The sequence below is a fragment of the Orycteropus afer genome, unplaced genomic scaffold, assembly GCF_000298275.1.
Source record: "Orycteropus afer afer isolate SDZICR_OR568_19922 unplaced genomic scaffold, OryAfe1.0 scaffold00175, whole genome shotgun sequence".
In the NCBI taxonomy this organism is placed as follows: Eukaryota; Metazoa; Chordata; class Mammalia; order Tubulidentata; family Orycteropodidae; genus Orycteropus; species Orycteropus afer.
The window spans coordinates 6,335,697-6,362,987 of NW_006921762.1; the positions used below are offsets into that span (position 1 = coordinate 6,335,697).

The window sequence follows — 27,291 nt, forward strand, 5'->3', positions numbered from 1 at the left end:
GCCATGCCATTCCTCTTCAAACTGTCATTCCCAGCATAGTATATCATATGGTTGTCTGATTCAAAATGGCCAAAACCAGTCCATTTCAGCTCACTGATGCCTAGGATATCAATCTTTATGCATTCCATTTCATTTTTGACAACTTCCAATTTTCCTAGATTCATATTTCATACATTCCATATTCAAATGATTAATGGATGTCTGCAGCTGTTCCTCTTCAATTTGAGTGGTGACACATCAGCAAATGGAGGTCTTGAAAGCTTTACCTTATCCACAGGAGTAAAGCTGGGTTTACTCAGATGATGCAGTTCATTCCCAGTCCTATTTTGAGAGCCTTCTAACCTAACCAGACTATTCATAATGCTGCACAGTAATGTATCAAACAGTGTTTCTTTGCTATTCATAAGGTTTTCCCTAGCCAATTCTTTGAGAAGTGGATGGCCTCCTCCTTCTTCCTAGTCTGTCTCAGTCTGTAAGCTGGGCTGATACCTGTACACCATGTGCATCCTGCTGGGTTTGAAACACCAGTGGCTCAGCCTCAAAACTCACATTAACATGTCACCACAGTGGGACAAACCGACAGACAAGTTTGTCTCCCTCTTGGAGATTATTAGGTTTCAAAGCTATAATTTTAATATCTTGGAACTACAAATTTCCATTTCTAATAGGAATAAAATCAAACCATTTAATATTTGAATCTTTTTATTTGCTGTCATTGGAACGGTGATGAATTAAACACCACTGCAAATTATTTAAGCCAGAAAAGCAGAAATATAATTGGGTTTAGCTATGCTCATGCATGTATCAATACTAAGCTAATGCTTTTCTAAAATACCTAGAAAAGTATATATGACATATACATTCAGAAACGTGGAAATTCTATAATATTCATCTCCAGTCACTCTCCCTACCAAACTCTACTCTCTGGTCACCTAGTCTATTTAATGACCCTAGACCAAGCTGTATCAAAGTTCACATTATTTCTCTTGTGCTCTTCTTATACCTGACAAACTCTTTCCACACTTCAGTGTCCCACTTGTTATGGACTGCAAGATATGCCCCAAAAACATGTGTTGGAATCCTAACCCCTATACCTGTGGATGTAATCCTATTTGGAAACAGTATTTTCTTTGTTGCAAAAACGGCAAGGAGGCCACATGTTCTGACTTCCTCTAATCCCACAAGAGGAAGACAGAATTACTATCAATAGCCCAAGGCCTATTCCTGAGAGGCCAGACATGCTGCCTCCTTCCAGTCTTTTCTCCAACCTTTCCTCCCAAAGCACCCACCACCTCTCTCCTGGGTTCGATAATTCGCTGCAGTGGCCACACAGAACTCACAGAATATGAGGTTTATTAGGGAAGCACCAGGCTACAATTCAAGTTCAAGAAAAATGCTCAGTCTCTCTCTCAGCCCACCGTCCCTTGGCCAACAGTCTCTCACAGTCTCTTTCCCAGCAGTACTGGTCCCTCGGTGTCTCACTCAGCAATGCATGTCTCTTGTGTCTCTTTCCCAGCAGCACATGTCTCTTTCCGGAGCGCGTGTCTCTTTCAGCAGCACGTCTTCCTCAACCAGCAATCAGAGTGAGCTCTGCCTCCAGGAGGCCTCCTTTTGAGCCTGGAAGGGTGGTCAAACTAGCCAATCACAGCATCAGAACTCTAAACACGTGAGAGAGAGTGGGAACCTCCCAGAACATTGTATTGTGCCACGCCCAACAGAAATAACCCAGGTGGATAGCTTCAGCAATCAGGAGCTCCTCAGTTGCTCATAGAAAATCCCACCTTGGAGTTTACAAAGACTTATGGGTAGAAAAGCCACACTAAATAATTTACTACACCACAGTTGTGTTAATAACGCCATATCAATGTAGAGTGTGACCTAAACCTAGTCATTTCTTAGCAGGGAGAGATTACCCAAAAAGCAAAGTAAGCATGTGCTTGCAGCATCAACAAAACAGGGGCACCAGTTTCCAAAGCAAAGACCCATGGAGTCCAAGCAGACAAGACAAAAGGAAAAGTGAGCACCATAGAGGAAAGGAACTGGCAGGGCACTAATGAAACTGATAGCAGCTCAAGTGTGTGAGATGTTCCTGCCAGAAATAAAGTTCACACGTGGTCACAAAGATGCCCTGATATAAGGTAGTTTAAGCTATGAAGCCCCTACCACTTCAACACCTTCACTGACATCTGTCCCTTATGGTCCCCTCTCATGTAATTGAAACTTCCTATCTTGTTAGGTAGGTCTCTTGGGAGTATACTATTTTTTCTAATAAACAAGAAGTGGGGATGGGCTGTCAATTCTAACTCTTGCTACATTTACCCAATATGCAACTGGATCCAACATCAGCAGTACTTGGCAAGTACAATCCATTTTTAATAGTAATAACAATGTTGTTGTTGTTATGTGCCATCGAGTCTAACCCAACTCATAGCGACCCATCCTTGGGTTTCCGAGGCGGTATCACTATGGAAGTAGATTGCCCAACCTTCCTTCCACGGAGTGGCTGGTGGGTTTGAACTGCCAGCCTTCTAGTTAGCAGTCAAGTGCCTTAGGCACTAAGTTACCAGAGCTCCCTGTAATAACAATAATAATAATAAATAAATAATAATAATCCAAGCAGGTCTCTGATCCATTTTGAGATCTGTCTTGTACATCCACTTTTGCTGATCAAGCAACTCCAGCCAGAAGGGCCAGCAATGCTCTTTGCCATGACACAAACACAAGGGTATGCTTGTGCGCACATCCTGGTAAATACCAATAGCTAACCATGTTAGCTAAAACACACACACATACATAACTCATATATCTCATTCAAATGTGTGAGTAAGTAAAGGAGGGGGCACCAGTTATCAGTGCTTCAGGCCCTCAAACGCCTTAATCCATATCTGCTTCTGAGTGATATAAAAAGTAGTATAGACACAGAGACAAGCAAGCCAACACATGGGGAAAACAGACACTGCAGGAAGATGAAAGAGGCAGATAAACTCACAAGCCAGGAATTTCAAGGATCACCAGCTATTAGAAGTTGAAAAGGAGCATTGGTGGTGTAGTGGTTAAAGCAATGGGTTGCTAATCAAAAGGTCAGTGGTGTGAACCCACCCACCACTCCACAGAAGAAAGAGGGAGCAGTCTGCTTCTGTAAAGATTTACAGCATTGGAAACCCAGTGGGGGTTGCTAGGAGTTGGAATCAACTCAGTGGCAATGAGTGAATAAGAAGCTGAAAAGGGAGCCCTGGTGGAGCAGTGGATAAGTGCTCAGCTGTTAACAAAGTGACAGGCAGTTTGAACCCAACAGCTGCTCTGTGGGAGAAAGATGTGGCAATCTGCTTCCACAAACATTACACCCTGGAAACCCTCCGTGGCAGTTCTACTCCACCCTATAGGGTCGTCATGACTTGGAATTGACTCTACAGCAACACGGGGAATCTGAAAGAGACAAGAAAGGACTTCCCCCTAGAGCCACACCCTGAATTTGGAGTTTTAGACTCCTGTACTATGAGAAAATTGGTTTCTACCCTTTAAAGTTACTCACTTATGGTATTTCTGTTACAGTAGCACTAGGAAATTAAGACATAACTCAAGTATCACTTTCTCTATGAACCCACACCCTCTCCTACATGTAATTGTTTCCTTATCTGAGTTCATTTTTTCCTTCACAAAAACATAGCATTTATTAGATTTTAATACAGTTAATTGTTTATATATATGTTTCGCCTGCTCTACTGTGAACTTTTCTTGGGGGTAAAATTCTTACTCATTTCTGAGTGCCCAGCAGATAACATCGCAGTGGTCTGTCAGTTTGTCTTACTGTGGTGGTCTGCATATTGCTGTGATGCTAAAAGCTATGCCACAGGTATTTTAAATACTAGCTGGGTCACTCAGAGTAGATAGGTTTCAGCAGAATTTATCTCATGGTGAATTCCCTTTTAAGAAACTTTTTAAACATTGTCTTTGTTGCATATCTCTCATAATACAACCCTTAAGTGGCAGTTATAAACACACTTATTAGCTGACCCAAATATGTATATGTATGCATATGTATATATATGTTGTTGTTGTTGTTGTTTGCTGTCGAGTTGGACCCAACTCATAGCGACCCTTCCTTGGGTTTCTGAGGCAGTATCACTATGGAAGTAGATTGCCCCATCTTCCTTCTGAGGAGTGGCTGGTGGGTTTAAACCCTCAGCCTTCTGGTTAGCAGTCACGTGTCTTAGGCACTATGCTACCAGAGCTCTTATATATATATCCTTCTTTGTAGCATAAAAAGCAAAAGTATATATATTAAATATAATGAGTATTTATTAACTCAGTTTAATAAGTTACCTAAACATCTTAGAAATTATTTTAGCCCTATATACTACAAAACAGATTACTGTTCATACAAAGTTCATTTAAATAATCTATATTTTCATTCAAACCTATTTCTTATATTTTTTTCAATCTAATCTTAGATTTTTTTTTTTTTTTAATAAAAATGTCTCAATTCCATCCTACCATTTCATTTTAGGTGTGTCTTATTGTGTTTTTTATCTTTTGGTTTCTTAGAGTTCCTTATATTTTCATTCAAACCTTTACTATTTCTTATGTTTTTTTCTTTACTATTTCTTATGTTTTTTTTTTTCAATCTAATCTTAGATTTTATCTATTTTTTTTTTTTTTAATCAAAATGTCTCAGTTCCATCCTACCACTTCACTTCAGGTGTGTCTTATTGTGATTTTTATCTTTTGACTTCTTAGAATTCCTCTACAAAAGACAGAACTTATTTATGGGTTTTTGGGTTGTTGTTGTTTTTTTTTTTTTTCTTTTCTTTTTTTATGATGGGGATCCATCCAATTTCTGGTAACTATAGTAAGACAGTTGGGAGGAGTCCTTCAAAAGAGTGCCCATTGCTTCATGGCCTGAAAGGTTGGTTACCAGGGAGGCCTAATCTGGCCCTACCTTCCCTCTCTTTTGGCTCATGGACAAAAATAAGAATCTGTCATCCAAATTCATTTACTTATGTTTAAGTTGGCCTACGTATGCTGAAAAATAAAAGATAAGTAAATTATTTCTCTTTTATTCTTTACTATTATCTTGGTAGCATAGTGCTAACCAGAAGCCTGGCAGTTCAAACCCACCAGCCACTCCTCAGAAGGAAGGTCTGGCAATCTACATCCATAGTGATACTGTCTCAGAAACCCAAGGAGGGGTTGCTATAAGTTGGGTCTGACTCTATGGCACATAACAACAACAACATTATCTTGGTAAGCAGCTTTGCCTTTTCTTTATCATAACATTTTATGTACTTAATAAACACCAAAACTCTTTAGCAATTTTGTAAATGAACCCACCCATCAATACTTGTCTAGCCTTTTTTTTTTTTTTTTCCTCCTTTAGGCTTATTCTACATCTCTTTTTTCCTACTCTGGAACCATTAGTTTTACTTTAAGAAAAAATTACACCTTTTACTTAAACAAAACACATTTCATATAACATCTAGCTTAAATTACTTATATTTTGCTTTCAAGGTTGACATAGACATAAAATCTTTGTCAGAACAAATTTATTTTCATTAATTCCTGGGAGTGTTAGGACTACTTAATTTATATAATAACTAATTTATCAATAAACTGATCAAAGTTTTCTGAAGAATTATCATAATCTAATTTAATAATGCCAGCCAGAGGTAGGAAATTACTGTATTTTCATAACCCTTTCTTTTGCATGCTTTATAGGATCCTTTAGAGAAGCAATTTAGAATAATTTGTCCCTTTTTAAGGCTTTGTCATACCAATCAAAATAAAAAATCTATTCCCTTTCAGTGCACTTTTCAAATAAACTGACCTATATCAAAGTTTTGCAGAGTAGCTACTAAAACTCCATATCATAAGATAGATGCAAGAAGTAGTTTTTCTTGAAAGAAATTTTGCACAGCTCTATGAAAAACACCAGCCATGGTGTCTTATTTATCTAGTGTTGCTATAACAGTAATACCAAAAGTGGATGACTTTAACAAGCAGAAATTCAATTTCTCAAAGTTTAGGAAGCTAGAAGTCCAAAGTCAGAGTACCAGCTCTAGGCAAAGGATTTCTTTCTCTCTCAGCTCTGGGGCAAGGTTCTTGTCTCCTTTCAACATCTGTGGGCCCAGTATTCCTTACAGATCTCCACATGTCCATGTGTCTTGATCTTCTGGTTCTAGGAGCTTCTCAGTGCAGCAAGCCCAGGTCCAAAGGATAAACCCTGCTCTTCTTTCTTGGTGGTAATGAGGTCCCTCTTTCTCTATGTACTTCTCTCTCCTTTATCTCTTGTAAGATAAAGGGTAATGCAGGCCACACCCCAGGGACACTTCTCTTACATGGACCAGTGCTATGATCTAATCAAGGGTGTTGCATCCCACTGTAATCCTACTTCATTAACACAACAAACATAACCTAATCCTGTTTCATATCATCTAATCCTACCTCATTAACCACAGACAGAGATGAGCATTTAAAGCTCAATGAACATTTACATCAGATCACAAAATGGAGGAGAACCACACAACATTGGGTTCATGGCCTGGCTAAATTGACACATATTTTTGGGGGATATAATTTAGTCCATGCATGATACATGGCCTTCAACCTGATACAAGACAGAAACTCAGATACAATGCTCTAGACTAGAGGCAAGCTCTCAGAACAAAATGAAATAGAAAACCTATACAAACTCACTGGTCTGTGAAGTCAGCTCAAAAACCAATATCATACAAAACAAGTAACCCAGTTCCTTAAAATGTTACAGCAATTGTTTCATAAGATCAACCCAGTTAAACAGAAAAACAAGTTCTAGATAAAATTTATTAATTTGCCAGAATCACTGATGAATGGATATCAGAGCCTCTGACAAAACTTGAGCATCAAACAAAAATTCCCCACAGGAAAGGGAAAAACAAAGAAAAGGGAACTCATATTCCCAAAGTGATAACTGAAATTCTGAATTACTACCAGTATATTCAGTTTACAGCATTTTTGACCATGAATCTGAAACGAACACCAGGCATGGAAGAGGTCCAGACTAAGACAGACTAGGAAAAAGAACCAAGTTATAAAGGATTTCATTTTACTTTGATCCACAAGCAATGTTCATGGAAACAGCAGTCAAGAAATCAAATGACATACTGCACTGAGCAAATCTGTTGCAAAATAATGTTAAAAAGCAAAGATGTCACTTTGAGGACTAAGGTGCACCTGACCCAAGCCATGATAATCACCTCATATGGATGTGAAAGATGGATAGTGAATAAGAAGACTGAAGAAGAATTATGGTACTGACAAAGAATACTGAATATACCATAGACTGCCAGAAGAATGAACTTCTTAGAAGAACTACAGGCAGAATGCTCCTTGGAAGTGAGGGTGGTGAGACTTTGTCTCATATACTTTGGGCATGTTATCAGAAGGGACCAGTCCTGGACAAGGACATCATGCTTGGTAAAGTAGAGGGTCAGAAAAAAAGAGGAGCCCCTCCACAGGATGGACTGACACAGTAGCTGCAACTATGGGCCCAAAAGCAGCAACAATTGTGAGGATGGCACAGGACTGGGCACTGTTTTTCTCTATTGTATGAGTCAGAGCCAACACTACAGCACCTGACAACAATAGATAGCAGACAGAGAAACATTAAGTAGAATACACAGAGGGGCTAGAGGGAGGGAAAGGGGAAAGAAGGAAAAGAGAAATGAAGGAAACAGTCATAAAAGGTAAAGCAGTAAGGAAGGAGCTGAATAAACCCCCAACAAGGAAAGAGGTTAGCTATATAAAATTTTATAATTGAGTCCAAGGAAGTCACAGAGTCAAAACACAGTCTTTGTAAGAAGAGTTTCAGCTGGCTGTTAAGATGATGACCTAGGGCCTAAACAGAAATCACTTTCTCTTTCTGTAATTTGAAGAGTTTTTATAGGAGTTTGAACAAGCTAAGAATAAAAAGATAAACTAGGAAAGAGTTGAGTCCAAGAAGTATTTCCTTTGTATATCTTAGGAGTTTTTAAAATGGAAGAACATAAGATGATCACTTGTTATCTAAATTATTTGAACATTTCCAAATCTCCTCCTTAGGAAAGGTGTTACATTGTGTGTCTTCATTGCCAAATTAAGACCATTTTGATAGTAAGACTGCAGAGGAATAAAGGTGCCATAAAAACATCTGAGGTCCTCAGACAAGAACATCTGAGGTGGACCTCAGATATTCTACACCAGAAGCTGATTAGGAGGCTCCTCACTTTAAGAGGTACATGAGGAGAGCTGCAGCACAGTGGGATAGAAGGGAAGATGAGTCTAGAAGAGGATGAGAGAGGGAGGAAACGTGTAAGACATAGTGGGGTGGTAATTCTTCAACAACTTTGCTATTCGCTCAGAGATAAATCCAGTGACCAAAGATAAGAGGGAAGATCATGAAAGAATAAAGGAAGTTTGGCAGTTTTCACTTTGTCATTTTTGAAGAGCTACATTAAAATCTTTAGCAAAAAGGAAAAAGAAAAGGAATTTATGTGTGGCTTAATAAGGCATTTTAAAATTAAATCCTTGGTTCCAATCTCACTGAAAAATGCATACAGATGAATCACAGAGAAACATTGAAATAAAAAAGAAAATAAGTACAAGTGATATTAATAAAAACAGCTGCAAAATACAGATAATGTTTTCAACAGGAAATGTTCCCACATTAAAAACTAAGAACCACAAATACCTGCTGAATTATCACTGAGGTTTTTTACTCACTTCCTATATTCATTTTTTTTTAGAATCTCACTAAAGCAGCATGTTTTTGATATCTCAGATTTGTAAACAAAAAAAAAAAAAAGAACATAAAGATGAAAATTATTTTATTAATTTCATAAACGCAACTGCCTAAGTCTTGTGGTGAATATCATTCAATAGATCTTTCTGGCAGATAAAAGGCAACTATATAGAACCATACATACTTTTACAGTTGAATATTGGGCTCCACTTATATTCAAGACTTCCCTCTTTTGGCTATAGTGATACTCTGTGCTGTTTCTTCTCCTTTTAGCATTTCCTTCTACCCTTCACTAAATTCTCTCTCAAAACTTCTCTCTTCAAATCCATCAGCCCTCTGTTCTTCTCAAGGGCATTACACTAGTATCTTCTGCTTCTAACTACTTCTCTCTCTGCTATACCCTGCTGTACTAACAAAAGAATGAATTTCATTTTTAAAACACAGTGAAATTGGGCATGGAGAGGGCAAGCAGTTAAATTTATAACAAGAGAGTAAGATTGATAATTATTCTTCAAGAAAACAAAGTTTCAAGCATCACTGTATAACATATATGGAGCCTCATATACTTTTGTTGCTCCATCTGTTAAGCCTAGAAAAATAACACGATGAATAGACTAAAGCAAAAAAACAAAAAATATGAAAAAGAACAGCTAAAAATGCCAAGTAAGGGAAAGGTGACTCACTGTAGTAATGCTTTGGTCTTCCTGGTGGGGTCTTCTGGTTTGAAGTTTTTGTAGGCTTCTACTTCATGTTCTATGGAGAGCAACTGTCCCTGTAGTTTGTTTCTGAAGTTTGGTAAGGTATCTCGAATATGGTTGGTGAGTTGCTAAGTAAAACAAAAAGTCATAAACACATATCACACACTGAAGATTAATTCAAGAGGCAAAAACTGAGCTTCATTGTTTTCCTAATCACTTAAAACATTTGAAATCATATATACACTTGAGACTGGCTGTGGAAGACAGAAAGGTAGTGGAAAGAGGTTCCAACTCTCTTCCACTGCCCTATGAAGATGCTCAAAATTCTTTCCACTAGAATCAGTCACTTGGGCTATCTCTTTATGTCCAGAAAACTCTGCTAAAATGCAGCTAAAGTTACTAAAGAGGTTTCTCAATAATACCTTAGCATGGATTCATTTATCACATCACTTATCTTACAGAGAGAAAAGTTAAAGTAGAATGTGGTAGAAATGAAGGAAGTCTAGATTTACAGGCACTCCCTGATGTTCTCAGAGCTAAATGTCTTACACACTGTTGGACCTCAAGTAGTCAAGGGTGCCAGAGGTCCCTGCCAGTTGTTAACTTTCCATTCTACACTTTAGGCAGGTGCTTCCTCTTATCTCCAACTCCAGATCCCACACCAACACCTTCACCAGGGAGCATATAAGAAGCTCCATGAGAACAAGGGAAAGCTCTCTCTGCAATTGATAGCTTAGTATGATGAAAAGTTCTCTGAGAGATTCCCTAAAAGTGCATCATTACTTAAGAGCAATGATGCAAAATAAATGCTGACTATTTAGCTCCCTACCTTATCCTTACGTTCTTTCTATTACAATGCAGTTAAGAGAAAGTTTGAATTAAAAAAAAAAAAAAAAATTCTTCTTGGACTGCTTAAGTAATAAACTCAGAAGCAGGGAAATGAAAGAATATAAACTTCCTAGATATTTAGGTAAAAGAATAAGTTAAAAGTAAAGAGACTAAATATACCTGGATTGAATGAGGAAACCATTTTAAATCATCTTTATAAGTTTAACTGAGGTTACCTGAGTATATATATTCAATGCATCTATAGTTATTTAACTGTCAGTCATTCCTAACTATATTATTCTCATGCCCATAGTTATGATTTACTGTTATTTACCATGGCATGAAGGAGCTCTGGTAACATAGTGCCTAAGGCATTTGATTGCTAACCAGAAGGCTGGTAGTTCAAACCCACTGGGCAATCTACTTCCGTAGTGATACAGCCTCAGAAATCCAAGGAGGGGTCGCTATGAGTCAGATCTGACTCAGTGGTAGTGAGTTTGGTTATTTATTTATTTATGTGTTTATTTACTTATTTATTTCTACCATGGCATGTGGTTTTGAGGGAGAAAATCAAAAGATGGAGAAGACTCATTCCCAGCAGAAATGTCACAAGAAATAAGCCTCCCAACCACGAGAGTAAAAGCAATGAAGAGAAATAAGCAGCCAACCCATTGCCATGTGCACTGGTAAATAAGAATACTTGCTTTCCAACTTGTTTCTCAACTATGTCAGTAGCAAAGCAATACCACAGACCACTGCTTTCTAATATACCCTTTCTTGGTTTCTGTGATTCCAGCTCCTTTCATTTTTCTCCTACCATTCTAGATGTTCCTTCTCTATCTACCTCCTTTGGCAATTCATCATTTTGCAGCAAACCTGTGAATGTCGAAATTTCTCAAATCTGAGCCCGAGACCTCTAATCTTTTCACTTTCTAGTCTCTCCTAAGGCTATCTCATTCCATTCATGGCTTCAGTTAACATCCAAATATCTGTGGCTGCCAAAGTGTTCTCTCCAGATCAGACTTCTTATCTTTGCTGCAGACATATATATCTGACCACCTGTTTGACTTCTCTTGGATATGACAATCTCAACATGTCCAAATGGAGCACATAATATTCCCTTCAGGGTTCCCATCTTGGTGACTTCATAATGATCTACAGATTTGGGAGTTATCTTTGACTTCACCCCTCCACCACCTACTAGAGCCAATAATATTTCACCAATTCCCAATTTTCCTAAAAAAGAATGTGATCAGTGATGAATATGTTGATAGAATATTATGAGTCCTCCATAACAAACTAGTATTCCTTGCTCTAAAATATATTTCTATTTTTAAAATGACACAACCATACTGCTGCCTCACAGCTTCCAAATACTCATCTACCCTTAATTTAAAACTGGTACTTTTAAAAGTACACTGGTCTGTGTTATGTTGCTTAAACGGGAAGTGTATCATTTCTCTTAATTTAATCTAAAATTTCTTCAATTATTCTGCCCAGAGAGTTCAAGTACAATGTCACACATAACCTACTACTGTGTTAGCCTCTACTAATACCTTTAACAATGTAACAATCAAAACATTCAATAAACACTTGATTGAATGACCAATTCAATTCATTGTTGTTACCATTGTTGTTGTTGTTGTTAAGTGCCGTCGAGTCATTTCCAACTCATAGCGACCCCATGCACAGCAGAACGAAACACTGCCCAATCCCGCGCCAGCCCCACAATCCCTGCTATACTTGAGCCCATCATCGCAGCCACCGTGTCAATCCATCTCGTTGACCCTCCACCCTACCAAGCATGACATCCTTCTCCAGGGAATGGTCCCTTCTGACAACATGACCAAAGTAGGTGAGATGAAGTCTGGCCATTCTTTCTTCCAAGGAGCATTCTGGCTGCACTTCCTCCGGGACAGATCTGTTAGTTCTTTTAGCATTCCATGGTACTTTCAGCATTCTCCACCAGCACCACAACTCAAAAGCATCAACTCTTCTTCAGTCTTCCTTATTCATTGTCCAGCTCTCACATGCATACGAGGCGATTGGAAATATCATGGCTTGTGTCAGGCGCACTTTAGTCCTCAAGGAGATATCCTTGCTCCTCAGCACTTGATACAGTTCCTTCGCAGTTGACTTTCCCAATGCTACACGTCATCTAATGTCCTGACTGCTGCTTCCGTTGGCATCAATTGTAGAACCAAGCAACGTGAATTCCTTGACAACCTCAATCTTCTCTCCATTTATTGTGATGCTGATCATTGATCCAGTTGTGAGGATTTTTGTTTTCTTTATACTGAGATGTAATCCATACTGCAGACTGTATTCTTCAACCTTCATCAGTAGGTGCCTTAAGTCATCCTCACTTTCAGCAAGCAAAGTTGTATCATCTGCATATCTCAGGTTGTTAATGATTCTTCCTCCAATCCTGATACCACGTTTTTCTTCATATAGTCCAGCTTCTCAGATTATTTGCTCAGCATATAGATTGTATAAGTGTGGAGAAAGGATACAACCCTGATGCACTCCCTTCTTGATTTTAAACCATGTAGTGTCCCCTTGTTCTGTTTGAATGACAGCCTCCTGGTCAAAGTACAGATTCCTCATGAGTACAATCAAGTGCTCAGGAATTCCCATTCTTCTCAATGTTGTCCATAATTTGTCATGATCCACACAATCAAATGCCTTTGCATAGTCAATAAAACACAAGTAAACATCTTTCTGGTATTCTCTGCCTTGAGCCAAGATCCATCTGACAACAGCTATGATATCCCTTGTTCCACGTCCTCTTCGGAATCCGGCTTGAACCTCTGGAAGTTCTCTGTCAATATACTGCTGCAAACGTTTCTGAATTATCTTCAGTAAGATCTTACTTGCATGCGATATAATTTCTACATTCTGTGGGATTACCTTTCTTTGGAATGGGCACAAATATGGATCTCTTCCAGTCAGTTGGCCAAGTAGCTGTCTTCCAAATTTCTTGGCATAACTGAGTGAGTGCCTCCAATGGGGCATCTGTTTGTTGAAATATCTCAATCGGTATGCCATCAATTCCTGGAGCCCTGTTATTCACCAGTTCTTTCATTGAAGCTTTGACTTCTTCCTTCATTACCATTGGTTCTAGATCATATGTCACTTCCTGAAATGGATGAAGCTCAATCAGTTCTTTTTGGTACAGTGACTCTGTGTATTCCTGCCATCTTCTCTTGATGTTTCCTGCATCATTCAATATTTTGCCCATAGAATCTCTCAATATTGCAACTCGAGGCTTCAATTTTTTCTTCAGTTCTTTCAGTTTGAGAAATGCCGAGCATGTTCTTCCCTTTTGGTTTTCAGACTCCAGGTCTTTGCACATTTCATTATAGTAATTTGCTTTGTCTACTCGAGCTGCTCTTTGAAATCTTCTGTTCAGCTCTTTTACCTTTTCATTTCTTCCATTTGCTTTAGCTATTCTCCGCTCAAGGGCAAGGTTCAGAGTCTCTTCTGTCATCCACTTTGGTCTTCTCTTCTTTTCTTGGCTTTTTAGTGATCTCTTGTTTTCTTCATGGATAATGTTCTTGATATCTTCCCATAATTCATCTGGCTTTCAGTCATTGGTGTTCAATGCATCAAATCTATTCTTTAGATGATCTCTAAATTCAGGAGGGATATATTCAAGATCATATTGTTACTGTTAGTTGCCACCAAATCGGCTCCAACTCATGGTGACCCTATGTATAACAAAATAAATCTTGCCTAGTCTGTGACATCTTCATGATCATTGCTATATTTAATCCACTGCTGAAGCTACTGTATAGTGTGTTCCAACCTAGGGGTCTCATCTTCCAGGACTGTATTGTATAATTCTGCTGTGATTCATAAGAATTTCATTGCTAATTTTTGGAAGGCCTTTCTTCCAAGTCTCCCTTAGGCTAGAAGCTCCACTGAAACCTGTTCACCCTACTGATATTTGAAAATACTGGTGGCAAAGCTCCCAGCATCAGGAATTGAACCCACTCCTGTGGCTTCCAGCCAAACAAAGGGCAGGCACATGAGCTGAACAATGACATACCGATACACTCCTAGGAGAGAACAATCATGGGAGAACAGAAGGGCCAGGAGTGCACAGGAGAGAAGGATACAGGAAAGAGGTGGCAATGGGGAGGAAGTGGGAGGAGGGCTTGTGGGAGATTACAATGTCATGAGGCAAAGTGTATGTGAACTGCTGTACAGAAGATGAATTTGCTCTGTAAACTTTCACCTAATCACAATAAAATTAAAAAAAAAAAAAAAAGCTCTCAGTATCAAAACAACATGCAAACTACCACAGTATGACAAACTGACTGACTGGTGGTAGAAGTCAGTTCGAAGATGAAAGTGAAAGCATACCTTAAACCAAAACAACCAAACCAACTGCCATCAAGTCAATTCCAACTAATGATGACCCCATGTGTTACAGAGTAGAACTGCTCCACTGAAGGGGTATATATAGATTTCAATTATGAATGTTCCTTTGTGGGGAAAGATGCTCATCATACTGAGTCAATGTATACTGAAAACAGGAAGAGTCCCTGAACTCAATGAAGCTTAACTTTAACAAGGGATGGAAAATACATAATCAGGTAGTGCACTGAGGTTCTATGGAAGAAGTGTGTACAGTTCATGAAGTACAGAGGCAGAGGCATAATTCTGTTGTAGGGAAAGTGGTTATTAGGAAAAGCATCATAGATGAGTGTACAATGATTCCTTAATTAAGAAATGCATCAATCCTAAACAAAACCATAAAGAAATTTTAACCAAAAAAAACTAATATGATCATTACTAATTGATATTTCAAAAAGAGATCAAATTTTCAGAGATATACAAGTTTAACTTAACTACAAGTTGTTGAATAGTGTGCTAAAACTTATGTCCTTGTTCACTGTCCATAAATAAATGTGTTTATGCTTTGAGCATTGTTCTTTGAATAATATTAAGTTGAATTCTATTCACTGAGAGTAGTAAGGAAATGGATCCAAGTATTCATTCTTATTAATTCCTATCATACTGAAGCTAAACATCTTGCTTTGGGGGGAAAAAAAAAAGGTAAAAATAAGAATTATGTATCTCAGTAGTCACTTACATATTTCATAATTGTTCTTATTAAGTACCAACATGTTGATTTTTACCTGATTAAGAACTTTCTGCAGATGTGGGGTGCCCATTCGATCAGCAATATGTCTGTAAGCCGGATGGGAAAGAAAAAATTTCCTTTCTGCCAACATGGCAGCCTTAATGTCCTTCTTCCCATCTATGTCCTTCTGGCTTCTGTTTACCACCCCCACGTAACCTGAAATAAAACACATATCTATGGAGTTTGGGACACATTTTCTTGCTTATTCATGGGAGATTTCAAGGCTTTTAAATAGGCTGAAAATGAACAGTAAGATTATTTTTAAGAGCTGAAGACTGGATCCCTTTTTAAAACTCCATTTGAGACACCAATGTTTGACAAAGTCCTCTGTTTTGGCTAATAATAATTTTTTAGCATCAACACAATAATGCCTCTTGTCCTTAAAAGCTGTGTGCAGTTTAATAAAGCATGTCTCTTGGCTGTTTTGCTATATAGCAGACAAATAAATAAATCAGACTTAAAACAGAATAGTATATATTATGCAGACTATGATGAATATTTACATTCTCCCTTCAAACCCCTTCCTTTTCCTGTTTGCTTAGTCCCGTTATTTTAAGGACTAGTTCTTTATTTGGATCATTTTTAACACATCATTTGAGAACATCGCTGCCTTGTACCATTCCATACAAACTATAACAAATCATAATTCTGTTCCTTGCTGCTAAGGAGGTATTAAAAGCTAGCCTCCCACTGGTTTCCCAATAATTCTCTACCATATCATCAAAGGAAGTCCTGTATAGACAGACGATCAGTACATTACCCCTACGAAGAGGCAACAGCTTGTTCTCTAGCACATCTCTAGCATCTGTTCCTTCATCCATAAGATCCAGTTTGGTAATGACTCCAATGGTTCTCAAACCTGCAGCATAAACACAACCGACATTAAACAATTTGTGGAAGTGTAATAAATTTTAGAGATATATATATCTCATTGCAAAATGTAAAGTATCCATATGCTTGTTCATCTTCTTGGCCTTCTAGGTCTTATTTTGTTTTCTTATTCACTACTACCCAGTCTGGTGAATTTCTATATGATGAAGAGGAAAGTTGCAAACTCACTTATTCATAAGATAACCTTTGATTTAAATAAGAAAATAACAAATAGCTGTTTCACCAAAATATTTCTAAATATATGAATTTATTTTCTTACAATGCATAACAACAACCATATGTTTTTTCCTCCCAGTACTCCACACAATGTGGATGCTTTAAAATGTTCACATATTGAATTGTTAAGAACAAATACAGAACAATGATGACAGTGTGTCATAAACCAAAGATTATTATTTATCAAGTGCTGAGCATTTGAGTTCAAAAATGCAAAAAGAAGAAAATTAGATTTTAGATAGTACCATCACCAAAAATAATCTTGTAAGTCTCACAGCATTTACTGTTCCTTAGAAAAGCAAAAATGGTTTAATGGAAAGAAAACAAAAAAAGGAATTATGAGACCTGGATTCCAGTCTCAAACCAGAGCACTTAACTCTATGGACCTCAGTTTTTCTCATCTATAAAATAAAGAGCTAGAATCTGTGACTTCCAAGGTTTCTTTCAGTCATAAAATAATTAAGAACCCCCAGTCATTTTATATAGCAGGTCAGACACACTATATTTGTCCTATGTATTCTTCATTGGATAAAATGGATAGTATTTACCCAGTGATTCATACTTGAATTATATTTGATGCTTTCATTTCTCTTAATAAGAGTAGAGACTAAGTTATCTCCAGGAAAGTAAGGATGAGAAGTTGGAAAAAAGGTTTGAGGATAGTGATAAAGTGATGAGACAATCAGTAATTGAATGAGAGAGTAAGCATAAATAGAGGTAGTTTCCACTGAGTTAGTTCCTACTCTTGGTGACCCATGTGTGTGGGTCTGAGTAGAACTGTGTCTCATAAGGTTTTCAATGGCTGATTTTTCAGAAGTGGATCTCTGTGCCTTTCTTCTAAGGGACTTCTGTTGTTGTTATTGTTGTTGTTATTTGCCGTCTATGCTACCAGAGCTCCCTAAGGGACTTCTAGGTAAATTCAAATCTCCAATCTTTTAGTTACCAGCCATGTGTATTAACTGTTTGCCCCACCCAGGGAATCCCAACTGGGACCAGTGAAAATGGTTGAAAGGTGAAAATGAAGAATTAGAAACTTGCAAGAACCTCAATCAACACAGTTGCTTTATCTCCTCCAGCAGTACTCGGCAGGCCTGATGCAGAAAAGTAGATAAATGGGAATTGATCATGGGTGCTGAATTTCTGGGTTCAAACAACCTAAGCACCAAAACAAACTAAACGAAAAAACCAAACTCAATGTCATCAAGTCAATTCCGACTCATAGTGACACCCTTTGGATTTCTGAGGCGGTAAATCTTTACAGAATTAGATCACCCTGTCTCCTTTCCATGGAGTGGCTGGTGTGTTTGAATTACCAGCCTTCTGGTTAGTAATCAAATACCTTAGGCACTGCACCACCAGAGCTCCTGAGCTAAGTACTGTGGTGTAAAAATGTTGAAGGTTTTAGACAAAAGAGCAACTCAGGTGATCATCAATTCAATCTAGGCCAGATAGAGAACTAAGACTAGGAAGGGGGTAATAGAGAGGTAGAAATCAGAAGATAAATGGACTACAGAAGAAAAAAGACGGGGGGGCGGGGAACCACCATCAAACCTGTTGCCATGAAGTTGATTCTGACTCATAGCAGTGTGTTATAGAGTTGAACTACTCCATAGGGTTTTCTTGGCTGTAATCTTTATGGAAGCAGATCAGCAGACGTTTCTTCTGCAGAGTCACTGAGTAGGTTTAAACCAACAAACTTTAAGTTAGAAGTGGAGAACAATCATTTGTGCCACCCAGGGACCATTACCATCCAGAAGATTCTGACTTACAATGACTCTATAGGAAGGTCCCATAAAGTTTTCAAGGCTATAATCTTTATGGAAGCAGATTGCCACATCTTTTTCCCAAGAAGCAGCTGATGGGTTTGAACCAGCAACCTTTAGGTTAGCAACCCAGAGCTTAACCACTGTGCGAGCAGGGCTCCGTAAGGACCATTACCAAAAAACCAAACCCACTACCATCAAGTCAATTCCAACTCATAGTGACCCCTATAGGGTTTCCAAGGTTGTAAATCTTTATGGAAACAGACTGCCTCATCTTTCTCCTGCAAAACAGCTAGTGGGTTTGAACGGCTGACCTTTGGTTGGTAACCAAATGCTTTAATCACTACACCACAAGAGCTTCTTAGGGAACTTTACATAGCTTAAATAATCAATGCACTCATACTAGTGGACACAATACCTACATTGAAAGATCTCAAAAACCCAGTGTCAGAAAGATTTCAAAGGCAGCATGATTTAGAAGCACTCTCCCGGGGATCTATGGACCCGGGTGAAAATAATAATAGAAAACATTTACTGAGCACTAATTACGTATCAGGAGCTCTGGTAGCATAGTGCCTAAGGCACCTGACTGCTAACCAGAAGGCTAGCAGTTCAACCCAGCAGCCACTCCTCAGAAGGAAGGTTGGGCAATCTACTTCCATAGTGATACCACCTCAGAAATCCAAGGAGGGATCACTATGAGTTGGGTCTGACTCAACGGCACATAACAACATAAACATAATTATGTATCGGCCCCATTTAGGACTCAAAATAACACTCTTATGAGATGTATACTACTATTATCTCATTTATACAGATGAGAAAAGTGAGACTGAGGGGGAAAAATACATTTTCTTAAGAGCTCACAGTTTGGAGAAAGGACAGCTAAAATTCAAATCCAGGCAAACTAACTCTGTTTTTCATCACTGCTGCCACTTGTCAGTGAGTTTGTCATACTGTGATGGCTTGGATGTTGCTACGAGGCTGGTGGCTATGCTATCAGTATTTCAAGTACTAACAAGGACATTCATGGTGGACAGGTTTCAGCTGAACTTCCAGACTAAGACAGACTGGGAAGAAGGATGAAGCCATCCGCTTCTGAAAAGATTTGGCAGTGTAGACCTTGTGAATAGCAGTGAAACACTGTCTGATATATTACTAGAAAACTTCATGAATAGCCCTGAAACATTGTCTGATGTAGGCCAGAAGATAAGCCCCTTAAATCATGGAGAAAAAAAACCAAAAACTCACTACCATCAAGTCCATTCTGACTCATAGTGACCCCTTTTGGGTTTCTAAGGTGGTAAATCTTTACAGAAGTAGATTCCCTCTTCCTTTGGTGGAGTGGCTGGTGAGTTTGAACTGCCAGCCTTCTCCTTCTCCTTAGCAGTCATATCCCTTAGACATTGTACCACCAGAGATCCTTTCAGGTCAGAAGGCACTCAAAATACAAATAGACAAGAGCTGCATCCTCAAAGTAGAGTCAACCTTAATGACATGGACAGAGTAAAGGATTCATGACCTTCACTTGCTGATGGGGCAGGACTCAAAATGAGAAGAAAAAGCTGCAAATATCCATTAATAATTGGAATATGGAAAATTGGAAGTCATCAAAAATGAAATAGAATGCATAAAGATCGATATCCTGGACATTAGTGAGCTGCAATGGATTGGTATTGGCCATTTTGAATCAGATAATCATATGGTCTACTGTGCCCAGAACGAGAAATTGAAAAGGAATGGCAAGGCATTCATCATTACCAAGAATACTGCAAGATCTATCCTGAAGTACAATGCTGTCAGTGATAGGATAATATCCATACGCCTATAAAGAAGACCAGCTAATACTACTACTATTCAAATTTACACACCGACCACCAGAGCCAAAGACAAGAAAATTAAAGAATTTTACCAACTTCTTCACTCTGAAACTGACCAAACATGCAATCAAGATGTACTGATTATTACTGGTGATTGGAATGCAAAAGTTGTAAACAAAGAAGATTCATCAGTAAGTAGAAAATGTGGTGACAGAAATGATGCCAGAGATTGCATGACAGAATTTTGCAAGACCAATGACATATTCATAGCAAATACCTTTTCTCAACAACATAAATGGCAGCTAAACACATGGACCTCGACAGTGGGACTGCACAGGAATCAGATCAACTACAACTGTGGAAAGAGGTGATGGAGAAGCCCAATGTTATCAGTCAAAACAAGATCAGGAGCTAACTGTGGAAGAGATCATCAATTGCTTATATGCAAGTTGAAGGTGAAGGTGAAGAAAATGAAAACAAGTCCATGAGAGCCAAAATATGACCTTGATTACATCCCACCTGAATTTAAAGATCTTCTGAAAAACAGATTTGACACATTATACACAAATGACTGAAAACCACATGAGTTGTGAAGTGACATCGAGAATATCATATGTGAAGAAAGCAAACGGTCATTGAAAAAGGCAGGAAAAGAAGAAAAGACTGAAATGGATGTCAGAAGAGACTCTGAAACTTGTCTAACACACAGTAGCTAAAGCAAATGGAAGAAATGACAGGATAAAAGAGCTGAACAGCAGAGTTCAAAGAGCAGCTCGAGAAGACAGACTAAAGTACTACAATGCAAAGACCTGGAGTTAGAAAACCAAAAGGGAGGAACATGCTCAGTATTTCTCAAGCTGAAAAAACTAAAAAAAAATGCAAGGCTTGAGTTGCAACATTGAAGGATGCTATGGGCAAAACACTGAATGATGCAGAGAGTATCAAAAGAAGATGGAAGGAATATAAAGAATCACTGTACCAAAAGAATTGGTCAAGGTCAACTATTTCAGGAGCTAGCATATGCTCAAGAACCAATGGTATTAAAGGAAGAAGTAAAAGCTGTACTGAAAAAATCTGATGAAAAACAAGACTCCAAGAATTGATGAAATACCCACTGAGATGTTTCAACAAATGGATGCAGTGCTGCAGGTACTTATTTGTTGACGCTAAGAAATTTGGAAGGCAGCTACCTGGCCAAATGACTTGAAAGAGATCCATATTTGTACCCATTCCAAAGAAAGATGATCCAACAGAATGGGGAAATTATTGAACAATATCATTAATGTCACATGTAAGTAAAATTTTGCTGAAGATAATTCAACGGTTGCAGTAGTATATTAAGAGGGAGCTTCCAGAAGTTCCAGCTGGATTCAGAAGAGAGCACGGAATGAAGGACATCATTGCTGATGTTGGATGGATCTTGGCTGAAAGCTAAGAATACCAAAAGGACACTTACCTTTGTTTTATTGACTGCACAAAAGCATTTGACTGTGTGAATCATAACAAATTATGGATAACATTGCAAAGAATGGGAATTTCGGAACACTTAATTGTACTACTCATCAGGAACCTGTATATAGACCAAGAGGCTGTTGGTCAAACAGAACAAGGGGATACTACATGGTTTAAAATCAGGAAGGATGGGTGTCAGGGTTGTATCCTTTCACCATACTTATTCAATCTGTATGCTGAGCAAACAATCAGAGAAACTGGACTATATGAAGAAGAACATGGCATCAGGGTTAGAGGGAGACTCATTAACATCCTGTGATACACAGAAAACACAATCTTGCTTGCTGAAAGTGAAGAGGACTTGAAGCACTTACTGATGAAGATCAAAGACTGCAGTCTTCAGTATGGATTACACCTCAACATAAAGAAAACAAAGATCTTCACAACTGGACCAATAAGCAACATCACAATAAATGGAGAGAAGACTGAAGTTGTCAGGGATTTCATTTAACTTGGAACCACAATCAAAACCCATGGAAGCTGCAGTCAAGAAATCTGACATTGTATTGCACTGTGCAAATCCACTTCAAAAGACCTCTTTAAAGTATTAAGAAGTAAATTTGTTACTTTGAAGACTAAGGTGCACCTAACTGAAGCCATGATGTTTTCAGTCGCCTCACATACATGTGAAAGCTTGATGATGAATAAGGAAGACTGAAGAAGAGTGGATGCCTTTGAATTATGGTGTTGGTGAAGAATACTGAAAATACCATGGACTGCCAGAAGAACAAACAAATCTGTCCTGGAGGAAGTACAGCCAGAATGCTCCTTGGAAGCAAGAATGGGCAGACTTCATCTCACTTTGGTCATATTGTTAGAAGGGACCATTCTCTGTAGAGAGATATCATGCTTGGTAAAGTGGAGAATCAGTGAAAAAGGGAAAGACCCTCAACAAGATGGACTGATACAGCGACTACAATGATGGTGTCAGGTACAGCAAGGATTGTGAGGATGGAACAAGACTGCAGTGTTTCGTTCTGTTGAACACAGGGTTACTATGAGTCAGAGCCAACTTGATGGTACCTAGTAACAAGGACAACATATTATTATGCCTCCAAATACTTAGCTAGAGTATACAAGTGATTACCTGTGTTATTTGACAACTTGTTATAGACTTTTGCCTGTTTATTTACAGAACTAAAAGTTTGGACTAGATGTCTCTTTCAAGCCCAGAGCTCTGGAAAAAAGTATAACTTCCAGATTTAGAAGAGATTATATATAGTAATGAGTAAATTAAAGAGTAAATTAATAAAATCCTCACCCTCAGACTAAAAGGAGAATAAAAATAATAAATTAAGATCTAATAAATAATGAGATGTTGTTGTTCTTGTTAGGTGACCTTGAGTCAGTTCTGACTCATAGTGACCCTATACACTTTGAGGAGGCAGCTCTTCCCCAGTCATATAGTGAGTATCTTCCAACCTGAGGGGCTCTTCTGGCATTATCAGACAATGTTCTACTGCTATCCATAGGTTTTCACTGGCCATTGTTTCCAGAAGTAGATTACTAGGTTCTTCTTCCCAATCTTTGTCTGGAAACTCTGCTGAAACCTACCCACCACGAATGGGCCTGCTGGTATTTGAAATACTAGTGGCACAGTAACACACAAGCACCACAGTATGAAAAACTGACAGACAAGTGGTAGAAATCATGAGATTGTGTTTCAATTATGTTTTTCTTTAGTAAAGAACAACTACAATTACAAGACCTGATGAAGATCTTGAAAAGACACACAAGGCTCTCCAAAATGGTTAAGGCATTTGGCTGCTAATCAAAAGGTCAACAGTTCACACCTACCAGCCGCTCTGTGAGAGAAAGTTGAGGCAGTCTGCTTCTGCAAAGATATACAAGCCTTGGAAATCCTACAAGGCAGTTCTACCCTGTCCTATAGGTTTGCTCTGAGTCAGAATCGATTTGATGGCAGTGGGCTTGTTTTGTTTGTTTGTTTTAATACAGCATAGAGGTTAAGAGCATTGACTCAGGAATCAGGCACTTCTAGATTGGCCATCTGGGTTCAAATCCTACCTGTGTTCCTTACTAGCTCCATGTCATCAGTTTTCTTATCAGTATGGTAACCTTATCAGCAGAGTAATTATGCATCTCAGCTTATATTTGCTGTCCTGTGAAAATTATTAATAGTAACACCTCTCACACTAAAAATGTTTCCAATTTGAAAGATAAATTACATGTTCACTCTAACTCATTAATAAAGTGGGGAAAATAATAAACCTATGTCATAGAATTGTCTTAAATACATATAAAATACTTAGTACACAAAAACTATTCAATAAATGACAATTGTGATCTACCAGTCTTGTTCTTACCACCATTTCCACACTTAATCTCTCCTCTGGGAGCTCTGGTAGCATAGTGCCTAAGGCACTTGACTGCTAACCAAAAGGCTGGCAGTTCAAATCCACCAGCCACTCCTTGGAAGGATGGTTGGGCAATCTACCTCCGTAGTGATATCGCCTCGGAAACCCAAGGAGGGGTCGCTATGAGTCGGGTCAGACTCTACGGATCATAACAACAACAATCCCTCATCTATGTTGCCATGTTTCCTTGCTTCCTCAACCTCTTAATTCTCTCTCCTCAGTCCCAAATATCCTTCCTTTCTCTTTCTTGCTTGGCAACTCTTACCCATCCTTCAAAACTCCTTTCAGGCCTCATCTGAAAGTCTTGATCAAGCTTCCACAAGTCTAAGGGGGGGCCCTTTCTCTGTGCCCTCAAAGCAGCCTGTATATGCCAAAATCATAGTTCTTACACTACACTGAAGAAGCCCTGGTGGTGCAGTGGTTAAATGCTCAGCTGCTTACTGAAAGGTCAGTGGTTCAAACCCAGTAGCTTCTCTGTGGGAGAAAGATGTGGCAGGCTGTTTCTGTAAAGAGTTCAGCATTGGAGACCCTATAGGGCAGTTCTACTCTGTCCTACAGGGTTGTTATGAGTCAGAACAGACTTGCCAGCGACAGGTATACTGAGGGTCTGATTGTTTGTCTATCTTGCCCAGTAGGCCAAAATCTCTACAAGGGCAAGGATTATATTTTATCTACATATTTTAAGAAATTCCCATAAGTGTCAAACACACAATGGAAACTCAATAAATGTTTATTCATTAAATGAACAAATAAGTGAAAATATAAGCATATATACAAGAATTAAAATGCAATTCCAGAGAATAAACACAATCCTATTACACCTGTTACCTAGGTCCATTGTCAGCACAATGATTTTCCTGCAAGAACATTTTCATTTTTTTAGTTTATATATGCAACTAAATTTTAAGTAGTCTGTTGTATCATCTACTTAGGAAATGAGATAAAACCAAGCTATGAACCACACTAGCAGCTGCCAAAAAAAGAAATATGAGACACTGTATACACTGAAACAACAGCAATGATTAAAAAAAAAAATCAATGAAAAGTTAGTATAAAAATGTATATAGCAAAATTGAAAACAGACTTAGGAAATTAGATGCCCTTCAGTTAATGTACTGGTTTTGTTTTGTTTTGAATTTTGGTGGGATTTGGGTGGTTTTGAAGTACATGCTCTTTCTGTTTGGCAAGGATTATGAAGTATTTTATTTCTGAAGGCAATCAATGATGAATGAGAATAGCTTCATCTTTTTTTTTTTCCTATAAGTTTTCCATGAACACCATTTTCTTTTTATATCTAGCAATTCTGCATAATACAGTTTTCACTGTCAAAATCATAAGGTACTAGGCATATCACTTGATACTAGACAAAGTATTAAGTAAGTAATAGAAAATACGAAAGTTATTGACATTATGGTAACAAAGACTATCATAGTCACCAATATATCACAGAACCTATAAAGTACTTGAAATCTTTAATATATGTGGAGGGAAGGGAGAAGAGGAAGAGTGAAAGTAGAGAGAGAAAGAAGAAAGAAGTACTCAAAGATAAGAAAATTTAGAGTGGAGTGGTATTTTCACTATGAATTTGTACTTGAAAATAGACTAAAGCATGAAAAAACAAAAAAAGAAATATAGAATCTACATACACTTAAATACACTGTTTGCTTTCTGTCCACCTGAACCCAATTTTCCTTGGCACACAGCTAGACTACATTTTCAAGTCTCCCTTACAATTGAGTTAGAATCTCCATTACACTTTGCTTGTGACTGAGTTATAGACAGTGGAATATGAGCAGAAGTAATACATAATTACATCAGTGAAGTGATTAAACTTCCCGCATGTATTACTTCCTTCTCTTTCTACTTCCACTTGCTAGATGCTAAGTCTTTATATTTTTATGCATGACAAGATGTAAGGATTCTGGGTCTCTGAAGGACATCATGGAGAAAAAACACCATATCAAATTGAACAATGACCAGTCTGACTTTTCTACTATTTGTTCTATTATATGCTCCAGTCTACTTATTGCTACATATTAATACAAAAAGTAATGTTCTGAAGAAAAGAGCTTCCATAACAAAAATCTAGTTCAGCAAGCAAGTGGCAAGGAAACAAATATTGCAAGTTGGAAAGATGGAGGAGATTCATGTTACGCAGTAACTGTGTATTTTGTAAACTACCATATGTGATAGTTTGTAAGGCAGACTAGGTGCCTGCTGAAAAGAACCAGAATGTTAATTTGTCATGAATGTTCCTTGAAACTTAAAGGAAAGCATTTAATAAATTTCACACAAGAAATTTATCTTTTTGTAAGCAGAAATAAAAGGTATTAGAGAGAATCTGGAAATAAGAGTTTTTCATTGATGAAAAAGCCAACTGCTCTTGTGATTCAAACAAAAGAAGATATATGGAGAAGGCTCTGAGCCATAAAAGTCCATTAAGAATTTTCCATTAAGCAAAGGGTTTCAGTAATATCTGCTTCTCACTATGAGAGTAAAAGATTCAGACATACCTTTCTGGTATAAAATATTGGAAAATTAGGTAAGACAAAAGAAACAACTGTTTTCAGACTTAAAACAAGTTTTACAGGACTATAATATCTGAGAAAGAGTAAACAAACAAGGGAAGCCATATAATTAACTCATTTTCTGTTATAGGCAATTTCTGGACTATCAGTGCAAGAAGGAAAAATCCAGAGAGATTCCAGCTGTCTTGCTTAGATGAAACATATATTAGAGTTCAAAGAGGTCAAGACAACTACAATTTTCAGGACAGTGTATCAGATAAAAGAAAGCTATGAAGAGAATGAGCCCTGAAATTGCATCTGGGTCCCCTTAAGCCTTTGAATATATGCATGTATAAGGTAAAAACTCCACATAACTAGGTAAAAATAACTTCTGGGAGCTCTAAACCAAACAATTCCTATGTCTCACACAGGGATGGGAATCATTTAAGTTTCCATCAACTGGAGTAGCAGGAAAATGTTGAATATAAGGACATTTAGTAGAGACACCAGAAGATACTCTTCACAGAATCTAAAAATAGTAATTTGAAAAATGAAATGATCTGCAAGTCCCACAGACATCATAAAATTCAGTGCTCAATGAAGTAAAATTAAAAATATCCATCATTCAAACAAAATCTACTAGATACACAAAGAAGGAAAATGTGAGCCATTATCAGGAAAAGAACATTAGTCAATAGAGTCTTACCTAGAAACAAAGGAATTCACACACTAGGATGATAAAACAGCTATCACAGTTTTGTCAAATACTCAAGG

At 38.0% G+C, this 27,291-nt stretch overlaps 1 protein-coding gene across 1 annotated transcript in view; it reads right to left on the reverse strand.

The window, feature by feature from the left end:
* The window catches only part of DNM3 (dynamin 3), a 903,988-nt gene that overhangs the window by 562,146 nt on the left and 314,551 nt on the right, over positions 1-27,291 (reverse strand). Inside the window, exons 5-7 of the mRNA XM_007947116.1 lie at positions 16,194-16,292; positions 15,429-15,589; positions 9,439-9,581 (exon numbers count right to left, since the gene is read on the reverse strand). Of these exons, the coding sequence (XP_007945307.1) occupies positions 9,439-9,581; positions 15,429-15,589; positions 16,194-16,292 (403 nt within the window). The remainder of the gene's footprint in view (positions 1-9,438; positions 9,582-15,428; positions 15,590-16,193; positions 16,293-27,291) is intronic.